We start from the raw sequence: 17986 nt of genomic DNA, 5'->3' as shown, positions 1-17986 counted from the left end.
CTGCCCCTCATCCCACTTGTGCTCTCTAAATAAATAAATTATTAAAATCCTTTGGAAATGATAGTGCACCCTTCTCAGACTAGGGGAGATGTGAAAATCTAAGCAGGTGTTCAGACCCTGTGTTATTAATTCTGTGGGTCCAGCAGTTCTCAGGACAAGGTACGTGGGACAGACGACACAGGTATCATCTTCTGGCCTGTTCTTAAATGCAAATGTCACAATATCCAGCCAGATCCAAACCCGGGTATTTTGAAAAAAAAAAAAATATATATATACATATATATATATATGTATATATATATATATATATATCCTAAATAGTGATGTTTCTAGTGACCAGACAACCAGCAATACGAAACCGTGAAGGGAGAAGGAAAGGACGAGCAAAGCAAGACCCCAAAACCACGGTGCTCCTGGGGCCACCAAGGGACCCATGACAACGTCTCGTCCCAGAGGCGAAATCCGTTCACGCTCTTTCCAACACATCTCAAGTTTCTCCCATCACAGGGCATTTCGTAAGCCTTCATTCGGCACACCTCCAAGTCACCTACATGGAAGTCCGGGCATGGAAAAGCAGGCAGTGATGAACACCACCACCTTAGGCCGTATTAAAAACGGAAACACACAACACCGTCTTCAGGAAATACACACTTGAAATGAACACACAGAACACGGCTCCACGACCAGCGTACACGCAGGCAGCTCATGTGCCCCTCAGACTGGGAGGAAGGCAGCAGGGAAGGCGCCTTCTGGGGCCAAAGGCGAGGCTGGTGGCCTGGAGAGCCCCACAGACCTCTCCAGGCAGGCAGGGGTGCTCCCTGCCCTCCGAGTGTTTCTCCACATCCTACGTCTTCAAATAGTTGGTGCTTCCTAAGTAGGGTTTCCACGTTTCCCAGAGGCTTCTACAGCCCAGCCCCTGCCTGGGAGACTGGGTTACAGAAATATCGCCTGTCCCTGGCATCATGCAACAAAGGCTCTGCAGGGCTTTGAGAACAGAAACCCCCATCTTCAGGAAGAGCAGGCCTCCGTCCGCCTGCAGAACAGGGCGCTCGGGCACAGGGTAACCAGGCGAGAGAAATGCATTCCGAGCGCTTTGCACGCAGGATTAATCGAATTATAATTTAATCATCTGATCAAACACTAATTAGCATAATCACTTGAGGGGGGAAGAGGGCTGGAGGAACCCCTCGGCACTCCTGTTCTCAGTGACTTGGCCTGAAAGGGGATACAGTTTGGATTTCTTCTTTTTATGTGTAAAAAAATGAAAAGCAGATAGTAAATCAAGCTTAATCAACGGCAAGCAACAGCAGCGATGAGTTTGGCAACCCAGGAATTATAACTGAGATGCAGAGCGTCTTCCTCTGCCGTCTCTCCCGGGCCGCTGCAGCACCCACAGAGAAGCACAAACCTGATATTCCCGTGTAGGAACTAAGCCCCACACTATTTAACTCAGGGTCGCTCAACCCCTGCACGACTGACATCTTGGACCCGATCATTGTTTATCACTGTGGGGGGGAGGGGTGTCTGCCCTGCACATTGGGGGACGGTGGGCGATATCCCTGGTCTCCAGGGCCAGCGGCACCCCTCCCCTATGAGAACTGTGACAACTAAAAATGTCTCCAGACGGGGCCCATTGTCACCTTGCGGGGGGGGGGGAGGTTTGCAGTGAAATTGCCCTTGGTTAGAACCACTAAATTCATGGAAGACCACCATTTGTCAAGATCCTACCCTTTTTCAAAATGATCAGATCATAAAAGGGTGTGGGGGAGGGGAACTCTTTTATTTCCATCTGCCAAAAATAATGAGCCTCAAATAATAACTCCACAGAGTTTCCTTTCTGTCTCATGGCTCTGTTTAGAGCTCGCAAGAACCCAGGATGCCAATGGCTGGACCCTCCAGACAATTATCTAAACACCAGCCTCCCCCGATGCAAAGATCTCCAGACTTCCATGGGCACCCCTAAGGGGGTCACCCACAGGCTGAAAGGACCCTGTGCCTTGCATCCAGACTTCAGCTGAAGGATCACCACAGGTGCCTCCACCTGCCCACATAAGAACCCCCCTCCCCCGCCCCCGCCCCAGGGAATCAGTAGAGCCGGTGGAGGCCTCGGACCCTGGGGCTATACGGCTCTCCTCCCATACTCTCATGTGTTCAGATATTCGCTCCAGTTTCCAAGGAAAGAGAGAGGAAGGTGAAAAGAATGACAAGAGACAAGGGCAGAAAGCCGCTCCTCTCCCAGCAAACCCATCTCCACTGCAGGGGGGGCTCCCTGCACGGCCCTGGGCAGCTGGGCCATTAGACACCCCGGCCCGAAGGATGCTCATGCTTGCGGAGGGAGGGGAGGGAGGCAGGTGCCAGGAACTGAAGGGGGAAACATTCCACACTTAACTGCGGCATGTAATAAATATTTTCTATGGGTTAAGGTGATTTACTCTAATAATAAATTTGAGTCACACGAGCTCTCATTTGTATTTCTTCTAAGGAAAGTGTTTAACCGTTTACAATGACTCGTGCGTCTCTTGCAGGTCATTAAACTTGATGATGGAAATATTTATGCCCTTCCCGTGGGGGAGAGATCAAAAGAGAGTGACCTACGCCGGAGCGAAATTTTAAAGAGAACAGTCTGTACAAACTGCAGCGGTTTTGAGAACTCCAGATCAGAGAGGGACTAGGAGCTATTTTCGATGAGATCTTCTTCTGCGAACTCCCTCGGCAGAGCGGCTGACTTCCTAGCACAATGCCCCCCTTTTAAAGGGACGTAGGAGTAGGAGCCTATTGTTGCAAAGAAACGGGGTCTCCCCTAATTCCTGGAGTTCTGAGTAAGCAGAAATCACATTTCTTCAGCCTGCGATGCCTTTCATACCGTTTTCTTCTAAAGCTAAATATCAAAACAGCCGTTCTGAAAGATGATCTCTGCGGTGAATCACAATAAAATCGCCAAAGCATTATAACATCAAACTTGTTTAAGATGCCTGGGAGGGAAAGTTATTTTTAATATTATCTAAAATAAGATCTCAGGACACAAAAGGATATTTTTTAAGGCTCTGAATTTAGGCCTCTCTCCAGCACATATTCAAGTCTATTTTAGTTCAAAAATCAAGGACACGGTGTTTTGAAAGGATTATTCTGCCACTAGTAATTGTCCTCGATTTTAGCATACATGTGACAAGGTCTAAAAATGCACATATGTCCTGATCCACCATTTTCTCTTTTTGTGACAACGTGGGATGACGGTGCACGCTTCATATGATAAACACAGTCAGTTTGGGGTCATCCGCCTCAAAGAAGGAGGCAGAGACCAAGAAAACCCAAAAGAGCAAAAGATCCCCAAGTGGTTTTATCTGACTTTGGAAGGAGGTTGAGCACCGATATTTGAATGAAGGCGTATGTCATGTTCCTGGGTTGAGACCAAAGCAAAACCTCACGCTGCCAACAGATCCGTTTTCCTCTCCTGTCTCAATCTGCCCTCGCTCAACTCCCAAGATAGATGGGCGCTCTCTATATATGTCACCCACTCGGGTCCGCGCTATCGGCTTCCTGCTTGGAGCCATGGCACTACATGTGGGTGTCAAAGGGCTTCTCTGCTAGGACTCCGGCTGCTGGCAAGGAAGGGGTCAATGTGACAAAACAAAAGGGAACCAGGCCCAAAAGCAAAGCACAGGCTGGCAATAAACCAGAACACCCAAGAAACTCCAGTAAGAAAAAATGGCATGCACAGACATGCAAGCATATATATGTTCAGATGCAAATGATGTCCAAGCTCTTAGCATCCCAATTAGGAATGCCCCTGATGGGGTCACACCTCCCCCTACTAAGGAAGGGTCTTCCCTGTTTCCAGCTTTTACTCCCCCAACCTGCCCAAACCCATACGATCGATAGTCAATGACTGACCTAGCCCCACACATGTTCATCCTGCCAGTAAATCGCTACTCAGTACAGAGTTCACCAAGAACTGAAGTCCACTTGGAACTAAACTGGGTTGGCTTTCTAGCCAGTGTCTAGCCCTCTATGTCCAACAGGGGCCAGGAAGCTCCTTTCCAATGTGTGTGTTTCCGGAGGTGGCTTATGGGGCGCCCGGATCAGAGAAATAAGACTGTTTCCTCAACCATGCAGACCTCAGAGCTGCAAAACCAGACCTTCTGGTGGTCAGAGGTGGGAAACTAAATAACTCTTAGCTCAGTCTTCTGCACAACGTTGGGGGCCTGTGGAGGTAGGGAAGGAGACGGCAAAGGCACACGGTGGAAGGAGACCTGAGGAACTTTTTCCAAGTATAGCCCTTTCCCAAAACGGTGCCAGCCTTCAGTCTCCAGTGTGAGACTCATGAGGGGACCAACTCTCCAAAAAATTTCCTTAGCTGCTTCTTCCCTGCTCCAGCCTACATGGCACTGAGAACCAGTGGCCTTGAGCCATAGCTGAGAAGGTCCAGAAAGAGGCACATTACTAGAACAGGGCCCAGGGTGTCAACGGACTATGCCTAGAGGCAGGCTGCCTCTCCTTCCTCCTCGTCTGTTCCTGTCATCCTGATACGGGGGCTGGTGCAGCCCCTTTCTCCTTATCTTTGGTCTTCCCATAGTCCCTACTCCCACTGCCTCCAAGCACCTGGTACCATCAAAGCCCACGGCGTTTTCTCCCAACCCCATCATCAGTGATGGGGCAAAAGGGAGAATGAGCCGTCTCTTGGGACCATAAATAATAAGAGGGGGGTGGTCAGGGCTGGTGATGTGAGACGCCACAAGACACGAACGAACCACTGATCAAAGTAATTGCCCAAGACAAATACCAACGTCACGTGTAGGTCAAAATTTTTCTTTCCAGCTTTCTGTGTAAATATCCATCAGGTCTATGTAAAACAGCAGCCATGAAAGATGTAATAGGGGTTGATCTGGGGGAGTCCTAACACGCACGCACGTGTCGGGTAACTAACCATCCCACTTGCTTTCCATGCTCATGTCAAGGTACCTGATAGGAACTGCTAGCCTGGGTTTCACCAACCTGAATAATTTATGAAAGATTAGCTCTTTCCCTTAGGGAGCATTTCACATTTGCTATGCATTTCTTGTTCAATGGCCAGAGTGGCCAGCGACCACCCTTTGCAGGAACTGCAATGACCAGCTATAGGATAAGTGAAAAATTACCCAGGGACACCCCGTCCCCCGGTGTCAAGTTGCCCATGTTGCAGTCAGGGGTCTTCAGCTCACCCCTGAAGTCTCACATGTAATATCACACAGCATTGTTCTTTCTTCCCTGGGCGGCTACAAATCGGTTATTAAAAATGCTCCACAGCCAATATTAAGAAATAAACAGTGTAATTAAGCAGGCTGGGATTTGGGGTTTCTGGGGTCCTGTGGGAACCCAAGATCAAATCAGGCCACAGTGGAGAGAAGAGATGAATCTCGGGTCTCTCTAATGAGAAAATATGTTTACTCAAAACTTTCCACAGCGTAACTCAGGTCCTTTATGTAGAAAAAAAATGGGAGGGGGAATAAAATTCAAAAACACACAGAACTGCAGTGGTTCTAATTATCTTCCGACTTTGCTTCTGTCTTAGGGCATAGTCACAGAAATCTTGCCGTTGCCCTGAAGGTCCATCCGTGAGTGAGGAAGCAGAGATTTCATGAGGAACGTCAGTGCTTTGCTCAATGTTAGGAGAAGGTGTGGATGGTGAGGGTCTCTGTGTGCCATTTCACACAGCCCGGCTCCTCAGTGTGTGACACAGGTCACCTCGGCAAGCATCCTGCCTGCTGGGGGTTCTAGTCCCAGCTGGATGTGATCCTCATGGAGGTCCCTGAGGATGTGGAGGGCCCCTGGGGACCCTGAGGTCATCGGGATCTTCAGAGAGTGTTATCACCACTGTAGGTCTTACAGAAATAACCAGTAATTTGAGAGTTCAGGTACCTAGAAAAAAGAACTCTAAACTTTCAGTGTATTTGTGCATAGCAGATAAGAATTGGTTTAATTCTGTGTAAAATGAAGCTTAAAACTATTTCCTGGTTTCTCATTTCAATATTAAAAGAGATAATGTTCGGGACACCTGGGTGGCTCAGTCGTTTAAACATCTGCCTTCAGCTCAGGTCATGATCTCGGGGTCTTGGGGTCAAGTCCCGCATCCGGCTCCCTGCTCAGTGGGAAGCCTGCTTCTCCCTCTACTTGTGCACTCTCTCTTTCTTTCTGACAAATAAATAAATAAAATTAAAAAAAAAAAAAGAGGCAAGGCTCACGTCAATCAAACTCGGTAATTAAATAGTTCACAACGCCTTCCGCCACCTCAGCAAATGTGTGCATTCCAGTCTGGAGAGGCTGGCCACAAAATGGCCCATTTTACAGATGCACCCTCACAAGACGAAAGGCAAACGCTTTTCACAGCGTCCGTGCTCAGGGGTAGATCAGGACATGGCTTTTGTTCAGATCTCCAACCCGTACACCAGCATACAATTCATTCGATTCCATACAAATTCAAGAGTCCTACTCTTAGTAGAAAATAAGGCCCACTTGAGACTAGTAAAACCAAAGTGTTACAAGGAACAGACGCAGTGCCAGCTAGGAAGGGAAACGAGTTCATTGTTAAGAGCAGGTGTGTTCTCTTTTCTTTGTCCGGTAGCATTTACGTCAATCAAGCAGCCTGTGGGGACTTGGCCCGCCCGTCTGGCCTGCCCGTCTAGAAGAGCGTACGGAACAAGTTAAATCTCCAGAATTTAGTCATCGATTAACATGGAAGATACTGTGCTCTTATAAGAGCCTAAGATTTGAACCCCTCTCTCAGTACTTGCTCTGCTGCAAACATGTGGGCGGACTCGGCCCTCCCACTGTCTGTGGCTGACCTCCCAGCCCAGCGATGGGTGCTGCCCAGTGAGGCTCTGTGGCCACGCAGCACGCTCCACACCCTCCCCAGACCTACCCAGGCCCAGTTTCCAAACAATACATACACCGGCTCCCTACCCCACCTCCAAGTCAGACACAGACTTCAACTCAGGGAGCATTTCTAGAACATTCTGCAGTGTCCCCAGTGATTTCTCAGGCCCTCAGCAAGGGTTGGTATGCCTTTTTTGTCTCCTCCAAAAGTTCTGTATGGTGCCAGGGAGTTAGGGGAAGCCAGCATTCATTGTGGAGGGGATCTCTCGCGTTTTTCCATTCTTTCTTTCACTGTCTCAACCGCTGCATTTAAAAACGGCGTTCTATAAATAGCACTGCTTGCTCACTCTTAAAATCTTACTCACTGTTGTCTGCGTAAAAATAACTTAAATAGGGATGCAGGTAATATTTATTAATGTATGTCACTCTGTCTGTCTGTGCAGGAGAGCCTGCCTTCCTCTACTTTCAACAAATACCTTGTCAACTCCATTCCTCCCCTCGCTGCTAAACCAGAACATATCTTTACACATTCCAGGGGGCTTCGAGACCAAAAATTCACCCAGCCGAGTGACTTTTTTAAAATAATTATTGAAAATCAACACAGAAATACAGATCATCAAATATCAAAAGATAGTAAATATTATAAATTTTGACACCTAATCTGATTTTTGTATTGAAACAAAAGTTGAAATTTCAATGATGAATAAAACACATTCCTTTCATGGTACTTTGATGAAGGAACCAACTTTTACGCTTGGTTCCGTTTTGTTGCAAAATGAGAAAGAAAGAGATAATGCTGAGAAACTCATAAATCAATGGGATACTTAAGAAAAAAAAATAGTGATGTGTTTTTTTTGAGACAATTAAGGCCTAAGAAACTGAGCTTTGTTTTGATGTCCTGGGTGGCTCTTTGATGAAGAAATGAATTTCCAAGAATTCCCAGGGAAACCTCTGTGTCAATTTCATGTTTCTGACTGGTTTTCGGAAAGCGGCAGGGTGGTGATTGCATAGGATTTCTGAGTCCTGCACTTAGCATATACTTGAGAACAAGGGGGTTGGTGTGCTTATGGACTTACTTTCTGTGACATTTGACCCAATCCACATCAGGAAGAGCACCCAAAGCAACTGTACCACCATAATGTCCCAGTGGTGGAGTCCCAGTCCTTATTCCAAATGTGAATCCATTTTGGGAAAGAGAGGAAAATGCCCCAGAAGCATTTCTAGCAAATTAACGCCTGTAGAGCCATCAAGTCCATGAGTCAGAACGAGATGGTAGGAGACAACAAATCTAAGAGTTGCTTATGTTCCTTCCTCACCATGGTCTTAGGGACGGGGGAAGTGGGGGTGGGAGAGGGAGCGGAGCGGGTGGAAGGAAGGAGGGGTCTGTCCGTCATCTGTCCCTTCGTCGCTGGGTCAGCCAACATCCCTCTCCCCTTACTCCATGCATGCGCTCTGGGTCTGGTCCCATGCACAGTGGGTCTAAACTGCGGACCTTCCCTTCTAGAGTGGGGGACAGCCAGGAGTCAAATAAGCGCCAAAGAAATGAACAGTAATGGGCTGCCCTAGACACTGTCAAAACAATGGCCAAGGTTCCATGAAAGAGCATAACGCAGGGACCTAATCTGGGGGAGCAGGTCTCTGAATCCGGCCCTGCCCAGCATCCCGACGGAAGCTAGCTAAACTCTGAGCCACAAAACAGTCATCTTATCTGCCCCACGGTCCTTCCCTCCGGCCCCCCTGGTGGGGAGTGTTGCCTGCAGAAGTCGTGCTGTGGGCTTGCTCCAGAACTGAGCCCAAGCCGGGCTGCTGGAATCTTCCATTCCCACTGTCTTATCTTAAACCATAAATTCAGGGAGGGAAAGGCAACTTCGAATTTTCTCCTATTTTCGAAACATTAACAAGAACACAAATATGGGGGGAGGGACCTAGAAGATGGGAATTTCTGTGCCCAGTTCTCCCGGAGGGGAAGCGTTAACACCGGCCCAGGGGAACAGGTGCTGCCCAAGCTGCCTGGGGGACCGGGGAGGGGACCCCTGGCCCCAGAACCCTGCGTGGCAGGGAGACAGACGGACTGCAGAGGCGCGGGAGCGGCAGCATCACCCCTGTCACCATCAGCAGGAGGAGAAGCCAGCAGCGCCTCTTGGAATGACATTGGAAGGTCAGCCAATCAGGCGCGGGGCTGCTCCGGGAGCTGCCCCCTCCGAAGGAGACGCACACGCGCCTGGGCCGGGCTCCCCCGCCAGTTTGGAAGGGGCTATGCAAATGCACCTTCCTTTCTGTGCACCTTCTAGGTCTCCAAACAGTGCTGCGAGCCGGGTCCTCCTTCGTAAAATCGGAAACAAAGACGGCCGGCCGCTGCCTGCCTGCCCACGGCCTTCGCGCCGCTCCCGGACCCGTGGCGCGGAGCCACCGCGGAGTCTGGGCCCTGGGACTGGAGCGGTCGCGGGGAGGAGAGCCTCCGATCGCCGCGCACAGCACAGCCGCGCTTCCCGGAGGCGGGGGCTCGCCTGCTCTGCTGAAGAAGGCTGGCTGCACCAGTCTGGCGAGGTTTGCCGCCCACTAGTGTCCTATGGCAGGGGCGCAGTTGACATGCAGGTAGCACCACCTCTCCGTCTCCTAGGCCGGCCGACGGAGCTGGCCTCCAAGGGCCAGTGTGCGGGCCGGGCAGCCGGGAAAATGCCCCGACGCGGCTGTCCTGGAGAGCGCCCCGGGCCGCCAGCTCTCCCCGGGCACCGGACCCCGGGGAAAACCAAGGAAACCAAGGAAATGCTACTGGATGCCCTGCCTCAGCCAAGCCTCAATGTCTCCTTTCCCCTACCTGTCAATGACTGGTGAGGCACATTCAAATCTCACCCTGAGAATTCAGCTAATTTTGTGACACTTGGATGCCATCGATTTTGCAAATGCAGCCACTGAGAAATCCAGCCTTCAATTTTTCAGACATAAATATCTAGCCTCCTGCAGTGCTCATAGGTCTTTCCTTATAAAACGACCTTCTCCATCTCTCTCTCTCTTCTCTCTCTCTTAGCCTAAAATTTTACACCGAGTTTCAACGCACATTGCACAAGTCCCGTCAGGAAATCCTCATTGCATCTCATCCCAGACACATCCTTGATAAAACACTTTGAGAGCTACGTGGAGGTCCAGGAATTAGGCATTTAGACTGGCGATTTTGGGGGGGTCAAAATTATTTCCCCCACCAGCACGCTGTGTATTGTCCCCATTCTGCCCAGCGGGTCCCTGATTCCCCGAGGCAGCACTGAACTGTGGTCACACCAAGGAGCCTACAGGAGGGAGTCCAGAAGTGGACTTCTTCTTGGCATTTATTAAAGGTCTGCGTGGCATTTTGTTTTCCTACAGAGGGCATCTGGCAGGGGCACACAGCTTAAGAGAGCTAGAAATTTCAGGTGAGCTCTGTAATTTTGAGATTGAATTGGAATCTGCTTAATAAAAACACGGGAGGGAGAGGAGGGCAGGAGGCCCTGAAATTATTCACCTAATGACCCTGTTCACTTGTGTGTATTTACAGGAAGAAAATAAGTCATCTTAAAAGCCCTCAAGGTGCATTTGTACTCACAAAGGTCTACTCCTAAATTTAAATAAAACCTCCAGTTTGCAGTATGGGACATCCTGCCGAGATGAACTGGTGAGGCCTGAAAGGGGCTGACACCCCACCTGTCTCCCTCCCACCTCCCACCTTCTCAAATCCCCATGAGCTTCATGAAAACAGCAAAGCAGCAAAGGTCAAGATCCCATGGCTCAGGAGAAGAGGTCAGGGACACGTGTGTACATAGAGATGCAAAGATACAGTCAAAAAATGTATTCTATGTAATAAATATGCTTACTGTTCCTCATTCTGCTTATCCAGAGGCCTGTCTATGCTCTTAACAGAATCTTAGACTCGAATGTGCTCAGTGGGGTTAAAACCAGGAGAAATTGTGCTTAAACACAATGCAGCTTGATCCCGTCCTGAAGAGCCATCCAGGGACATGTGTGTGGATATGTGTCTCCACGTTCATGGACCCCGATTCCTTGCACTATAACCGAAGGTCTCCCGTGAATATTTCCAGAACACTGCAGAACACGTTGACTGCTTTAAACATGATGACAGGACCTGATCAGGTGAGGTAATTCACTCAAGGGTTTAACCCATGAAGGGACTGCCTTCTCACTTCTACCTGTCACCCAAAACCCTGTCTGTAGCCTGTCCAGCAACCATGCTTTTATTAAGAAATAAATGTGCATCCCATTACATCAGTGGGAAAAAAATGCTCTTGCCCACTATGAAAACGCAGATGCCCAAGTGGGGTTCTCATTTTGTTAGCACCCCCAGATATCAAAATGCCTAATCTGTTACAAATAGATTTTTTTAAAAATCATGTCAGACATTTTTGCTGTTTGAGGCCTAGCGGTCATCAGCTTGGGTATTAGAATTCATAGATCTTTTATCACACACATTCGGGAATTTTTCAAAATTAAGGTAGACCCAACTACAACAGTTGTTGAAATATTTTTTTTTCCCCAGGTCTCATTCAGATAGGTAAGAACCACCTGATTTCACATTTTTGAAATGTGGTCCTATGAACAGACAGCATTCCAAATTGGACCCTTAGTCTATTTTCACATGACCATATATTTTATGATCCTTTGCACGGCAGGCATTGAACATCATTCATTGAGAAACTCTTTAAAGCTAATTCCCTCCCCCCCAAAATGAAAGAGCCTAGAGCTCTACAGTCGGGCCTTTCTTTTTTTAATTTTTTTTTTTTTTTAATGCTTGGTCATATAAAGAGAGGGCCATTTTTATATAAAAGAGTTCCATAGCCTTCTGTTAGATAGCATCAGGCCACATAACACAGCCATGTAAAATATGCATTTGCATATCAGCTTGTACTGTAACATCTACCTGTGTTCATTGCAGTCCCAATAATAGTGCTTATCAATCAACTTTCAAGGTCTTGAAAAAGGTGTAAGAAGATAATGCTCAAGGGGAAAAAAAGGAGATAATGCTCATACATATGCACAGACATATTCTTTGCATATATTTTCCATGTAGAATGTTTGAGGTTTTACACAATTTCTCACTCTCTGATTCTCTTATGATTCTTTTAGTATGAAAATTATCATTTTTTTAAAAGTCACACACACTCACAGCATCCTGGATCAGAGACGGTACCAGAAATTCTCCCATACTATTTTTGTCACCTCTAACCGTGAAACTGTAAAATGGGAACTGATTCCGTCATCCCGAAACACGGACTTCCCAACAGGATGGAGATTTCATTTCCTCCTGTGATCCCGGCCTTTCCAGGGAGTCCAGAGACGTCCACCCTGACAGGTGAGACAGGCCATCAAGGCTTGGAGGCACGGGAGAGATGGATGTGATTTTTGCGTCTTCTCCGAGCTCACATTAGCAGAGCAGCATAAAGGGCCAAGCTTCCTAGTGCATCATCACACATTAGCTACGGCAGATCTCTCCCCCAAGGTAAATTCCCAGGAGGCTGCGGAAGAGGTAGAGTGCCCTCTGGGAAAGATGGGGTCATGTCAGAACTTGTTGCGAATCTCTCCTGCTGGGAAACCTCCAAATGAAAGTTCTGAACAGTTCCCTTTAGGTTCCATTAGAGAGCAAAGCATCATTGCCATGTTAATTTCAGGAGCGCCTCCTTTCAGCTCCACCTTTTCTTAGTCATCATTTTTTTTTTGAATTTTACAAAGTTTATGCATTTCCTTTGGCCTGTCAGTGTGATGATTCTGAGGATGCTATCTAGATAGGCAAAGAAAATGCACCCCTATGCAGCTAATACTCAGAGCTTCCTTGTGCATCTTCCAAGAAAATCTCAGAGCCTCCCCTTGGCTTCTGGCATTTTCTCACCAGGGCGAGATTTCCTCCCTCCCACCCCCACCCCCACTCTCTCTCTCTCTCTCTCTCTCTCTCTCTCTCCTGGGTAGGGGATTCTGCTTAATGGTTTAATTTTAACTGTCAGCAAGTCATACATTTCATGCAGATTGGTGCTCCAAAATTTGAAATGGGAATTTAGGCTGTAGCTAGCTACTCCCAGGCAATGCCAAATGATGACAATTTCCCCCAGATCCCAAATGAGAAGAAGCCATTCATACATGTGAGTCCGTATGTATGCCGTGACTGGCGACCTAAGGTGCAATCACACTTATTAATTGGGTCTGACTCAGGCAAGAGCGATAGCTTTCCAAATCCCCAGGAAGAAAGCATTTCAAAATGTAATATTGACAGGCGCGAGGAAAGGAATGCTATTTACGATAGTCACTGATGTCATCTGTACAACTGTACAGGTGTTTTTAAAAATTTGTCAACATCTCAGATGATGTCATGCTTATGAGTGCATATTTTTACATAAATGACTGTGAGGAATATGTAGTACCCCAGAAGGCTGGGGAGAGGGGAGGAGGGGGAAAGGACGGGGCTTTCTTAAAGGCTTCATTGCTGCCGGGGGTGAATTGTAGCAGATTTAAAGCCCATCTTTTATAAGCTCAAAAAGCTTTGAATGCGAAAGCAAGTGTTCTTAATTGACCCTCCACCTGCCCACACTCGGAATGTCATGTCCCTTTGAGGTTGTAATGTGTCAAAGCAAGCGGCGATCTCCCCGGTCTCTCCTCCTCTCGCCAAACCTGGTTTATTCTGAATGAGGTAGCTGTCTAGTACTGGAGTTAGCTCCGAGCCGTCACTTTGCTAGGTAAGCTCCTTTAAATGATTACAGAGCAATTTTTCCCTCCCGGCCTCTCTACATTGCCTCCTCTCCTCCCCAAAGAAATAAAAATAATATTAAAAAAAAAAAAAAGAAGAAGAAAGAAACGCATGACCATTTAAGCCCAGATGGGGGGAGCAGGAGGGAAAGACTTCACCCATGCATCCAATGCCCCCACACTCCGGTCCACACAAGCCCTGAAATTCACCACAAACCGAAAGGCTCACCATTCGCGAAGCTCTGGAACAAGGAGAGAGCCAGTATCCACATGCCCCTGCTGCTCCCCGGCCTCCCGCGAGCGACGCGCCGGCCTCGCCCCCCGCGCTCCGCCCGGCTCCGCTCGCTCGCCACCTGCCCGGGGGCCGCCGCCCGCCCGCCGCCGCCGCCGCCGCCGCCGCCGCTGCTGCCGAGCCGCCCGGGCACGCGGCGCGGCCGGGCTCCGGGGCGAGGGCTGCGCTCGCCGCGCGCTGCGCTCCTGCACACCTGCTCCCGGGCGCCGCGCCCAACGCTGCGGCCAGAGCGGGCCGGCGGGGCTGCAGCCCAGGTGCGCCGTCAGCTCAGGGGGCCGCCGGCAGGTCGGCAGGTGGACAGAGCCGCAGACGCGGGCGTGAGCTCATCCCGGGCACCCGGCGCCCCGAATGCGCAGCAAGCGGCCTCCGGTGCGCCAGCCCTCAGCCTCCACATCCAGGCAGCAGGCGGGCGGGCAGGCTCATCTTTCCTCTGGCGCGGCCCGAATCGCAGTGATCCCTCGCTAACCTTCCCTGCCTGGGAGGCGGGCGGGCGGGCGCGGGGCGAGCGAGCGAGCGAGCGAGCGGCGCGGAGGCGAGCGGGGACCCCCTCCCCTGCCTCTGGCCGCTGGGGCGCTCTGCGGTCTTAAAGCAGCAGCCGAGAAGTGGAGCCGGGCTGGAGGCAGGACGGAGGAGAGCGCAGCCAGCACACAGTCACGCACAGTCATCAGGATGCATTTCTTAGAGGCTTAAATAATCATTTCAACAGCCGATTATTTTTAGTTATTTTCTTGCAGGTTGCTAATAAGATACGGCCAGGGGTGACTATTCCGGAAGGCTGCCGGCTAAGCAGAGGTGACCATGAAATGTTAGCAGTTTTAATAAAATGTGCAGCTGGATTCGGATTTCGTATTTACTCTCATAAAAGTCCAGTTCATTTGCCTGGAGGGAAAGGCTGCCTCCAAATCCTTCCTGCTCCTCTAAAGATCTCTATGGTTTCACAGGCTAATTTTTAATTATCTCAAATACACTGTCAAACAGAAACACAGGCAATTCTAATTTTGCTCTCTGAATGGTGCAAAAAAAATTAAAAAAAATAAAAAAAACAAAACAAAAACCTGATTAAAATTGCTGATAATTTGAGTTAATTCCAAACATATAACCCCTTCCACATTACTGTGAAAAGCCAGCATGATTATATTTCCTGAATGTTCTGTATGGTTCTGGAAGTCATAATAATATTAAAATAAAAGCTTTAAAAAGGACATGCATCCATATTTTATCACTTTGCAAAAAAAAAAAAAAAAAGCTGGAAGGCACCCCAATTTAGGATCCAAGGTAGCATGCTCAGAGACAGGGCAAGAAAGACTGAGGAGAAGCATCTGGGGCAGAGGGCGGTCTCGTGGGAAATGAGAGGGCTTCTGGGCACTGGCCCCCGGTTTCCCTCCGGAGCCAAAGGGGGACAGGCCCACCTACAACAGCTCGCAAAAGAAAAGCAAATGGTGAGGCAGAAACAAAATGGTGCTTTACCAGAGTTGGGCACAAGATGGCCAGGCCCTGAGTGGGAGGAAGGGCCAGCTGAGCCGGGGAGGCTGCGCTCGCCACTGCTCTGCAGCGGCAGGTGGTCACGTGCTGCCGCCCACTCAGGACCGCAGGCCCAGCCCTGCCAGACCACGTACCCCCGTGTCCTCTGGCCCTGCTCGAGTGGGGCGCTCACGCTCGGCTCTTTCCTGAATGCAGTCCCGGAAGGCAGGTGATGGCGTGATTTCTGCTCCCACATCCAGCTTCTCCACCCATGCGCTCAGTCCACAAAATCTTAACTGCACGCCGCCCTCGCGCGAGGCTCCTCTCAGCCTTCGTGGTCAGGGGCTGGAGGACCAGGGTCAGACAACACCCACATCAGGGCACGATTTGGTCACTTACAGGAGGCGCAGCTTGGGCCTCCTTATCCTCATAGGAGGATGGAAATGATCAAGGTTCCTCACTCCTGTGGTTGGGAAGATCTGATGGCAAATCCCTAGTATGTGTAGTCACTGTGATCAGTCCCCGCATGGCTGTCTCCGGGTCTGGGAGCAGGGCTGGCCGCAGGATCCCGAGCAAAATGAGAATGGGGATCTCCAAAGGGAAAAAGCACTTTTAAGGCTCCTAAAATATGAAACTTTGCCCTTTCATTCTCAGTCTGTCTCAACCCATCATGGTGGTTTTTATTTCCTATTTAATACCACACTCCCTTGGGCATGGGAGTGGTTCCCAGCAAGTGCCTGAGATTCAGTACAGCACCAAGAGCTCACGTCCGACCTCCTCCATGGGCCAATGCACTGCGCCTCCACCCGGCTTCCCCTTCCCCACGGGCCTCTACCACGACGCACACGGGCCAGGAGATCCTCAAGGAGCTTCTGTCTCCAAGCTGGGAAGCACTTGCGCCAGGATCAGAGGGGGGTAAAGGGTCTGGCCCTGCTCAGGTCTCTCGAGGAATATATCACGACAAGGGCATCCTAGGGCAGGGACCTTGGAGACTCGGCCCTGCACTAAAACACCAGGCCATGTGCATATGGAATCTCAACGCTCCTTATGAGCACACCCCAGGCCCCTACCAGGCTGACTGAGGGCAACGGCAGAATCTGGGCCTCTTCTTCCACCATTACCTAGACGCTGCCCAATGGGAGAGCGGCGCGTGATTGCAGGATGCGGGTGAGGGGGGTCTGGTCATGACCCGGGGCACCTTGGAGGGAGGGGGCAGGCGAGAACCTTCCTGAGAAGCTGCCAGAACGCAGGACATTGCAGGAGCCACAAACACAGGAAACATTTTTTGTAAGGAATGAAAGTAATTTTTAAAAGTAGTAAGTTTTTAAATTTTTTTAAAGTAATAAAGTTTTCAAGATGGCAGCGGCAGAACTTTTGACCCCAAGGGCAGGTCCTTCCAGGAGGCAGGATCCCAGGGCAAATGCACCACGCCCACCCCCATGAAGCCAACCTAACACATCTGCCGCAGACTGAGGAGGTTAACAATGACCTAGAATGTGCCTAACACGGTACTCTTTTCACAGATATTTCCGGAGCAGATTTCAATAGAAAAGCACACAAAACTGTGGGCTTCATGAAGTCAGGCACTCCCTCCGTCCTGCTCAAAAAGCGGTCCCCGAGGCCTGGCACAGGGCCCGGCCCAAGGACACTCTCAGTAAACAGCCGGGGAATGGAACGCAGGTCTGTAATGTGGGGAGAAAGCAAAACCCGCTCTAGGATGTGTGCACAGAACATCACGGGGAAATTCAGAGAAAGAGAGTACTTCCCACTCACCCTCAGAGAAGACTTCGGAGGAAAGCGCAAGCTAGCTGAGTCTTCGGGTTCAGTTAAGATGTCAACATGCAGGGGCTCCTGGGGGCTCAGTCAGTCGAGCATCTACCTTTGGCTCAGGTCATGATCCCGGAATCCTGGAATCGAGTACCACGTGTCAGGCTCCTTGCTCAGCGGGGAGTCTGCTTCTCCCTATGCCTGCTGCTCCCCCTGCCCCCTTCTCTCAAATAAATAAACAAAATCTTTTGAAAAAGATGTTGGGGCACCTGGGTGGCTCAGTTGGTGAAGAAGCTGCCTTTGGCTCAGATCACGATCCCAGGATCCTGGTGGAATCCCGCATCGGGCTCCTTCCCCAGGGGGGATCCTGATTCTCCCTCTCCTGCTGCCCCCTGACTGCTTGTGCGAGCACTCTCTCTCTCTCTCTCTCTCTCAAATAAATAAGTAAAATCTTTAAAAAAAAGATGTCAATGTGCAAAACTGAGTCAAGGCAAGGGGAAGTTCCCCCCTGATCAAGCAGACACCAAGAACTTTATCAAATACATTTAGGTTTTAACTCTAATTTTTAAACTCCCTCGGGAGTTCTGGGAGTTCTGCAGGTGAAATTTGAAACTGGCTCCAAGCAGGTGGAGGGGCAGGAGAAACAGAAGAAAGGGGGATCCCCGGCCCCCTACTGTGTTCCCAGCAGAAGAGAGACAAAGTCAAGGAGGCTACTCTCCACCCCCTTGAATTATGCTAAATAAGAAACAACAGATATCCAGGGAGCAGCAGCACCCGAATTCCGCCGAGGTCTACTCTTCCGTGTTCTCTGGGATCAAGAAGAGCATCTCTGAATTGGTGGCACATGAGCCATGTTCTAAAGGACGGGTTGGGGTTGCCCCTGGATGGGATGGCTGA

General features: G+C 49.7%; 1 protein-coding gene across 2 annotated transcripts in view; it reads right to left on the bottom strand.

The window, feature by feature from the left end:
* DSCAM (DS cell adhesion molecule) overlaps positions 1–13841 on the bottom strand; it is a gene marked incomplete at both ends in the record, with an annotated part of 750628 nt that extends 736787 nt beyond the window's left edge. For both annotated transcript variants that reach the window (XM_080825484.1, XM_080825483.1), the window contains one exon: positions 13799–13841. In XM_080825484.1, coding sequence (XP_080681610.1) covers positions 13799–13841 — 43 coding nt within the window. The remainder of the gene's footprint in view (positions 1–13798) is intronic.
* Between the last annotated feature and the right edge of the window lie 4145 nt (positions 13842–17986).

Source organism: Martes martes (genome assembly GCF_963455335.1).
Source record: "Martes martes genome assembly, chromosome: 1".
NCBI classification, from domain to species: Eukaryota; Metazoa; Chordata; class Mammalia; order Carnivora; family Mustelidae; genus Martes; species Martes martes.
Note: the sequence above shows the minus strand (reverse complement) of the source record. Positions and strands in the feature narration are given on the sequence as shown.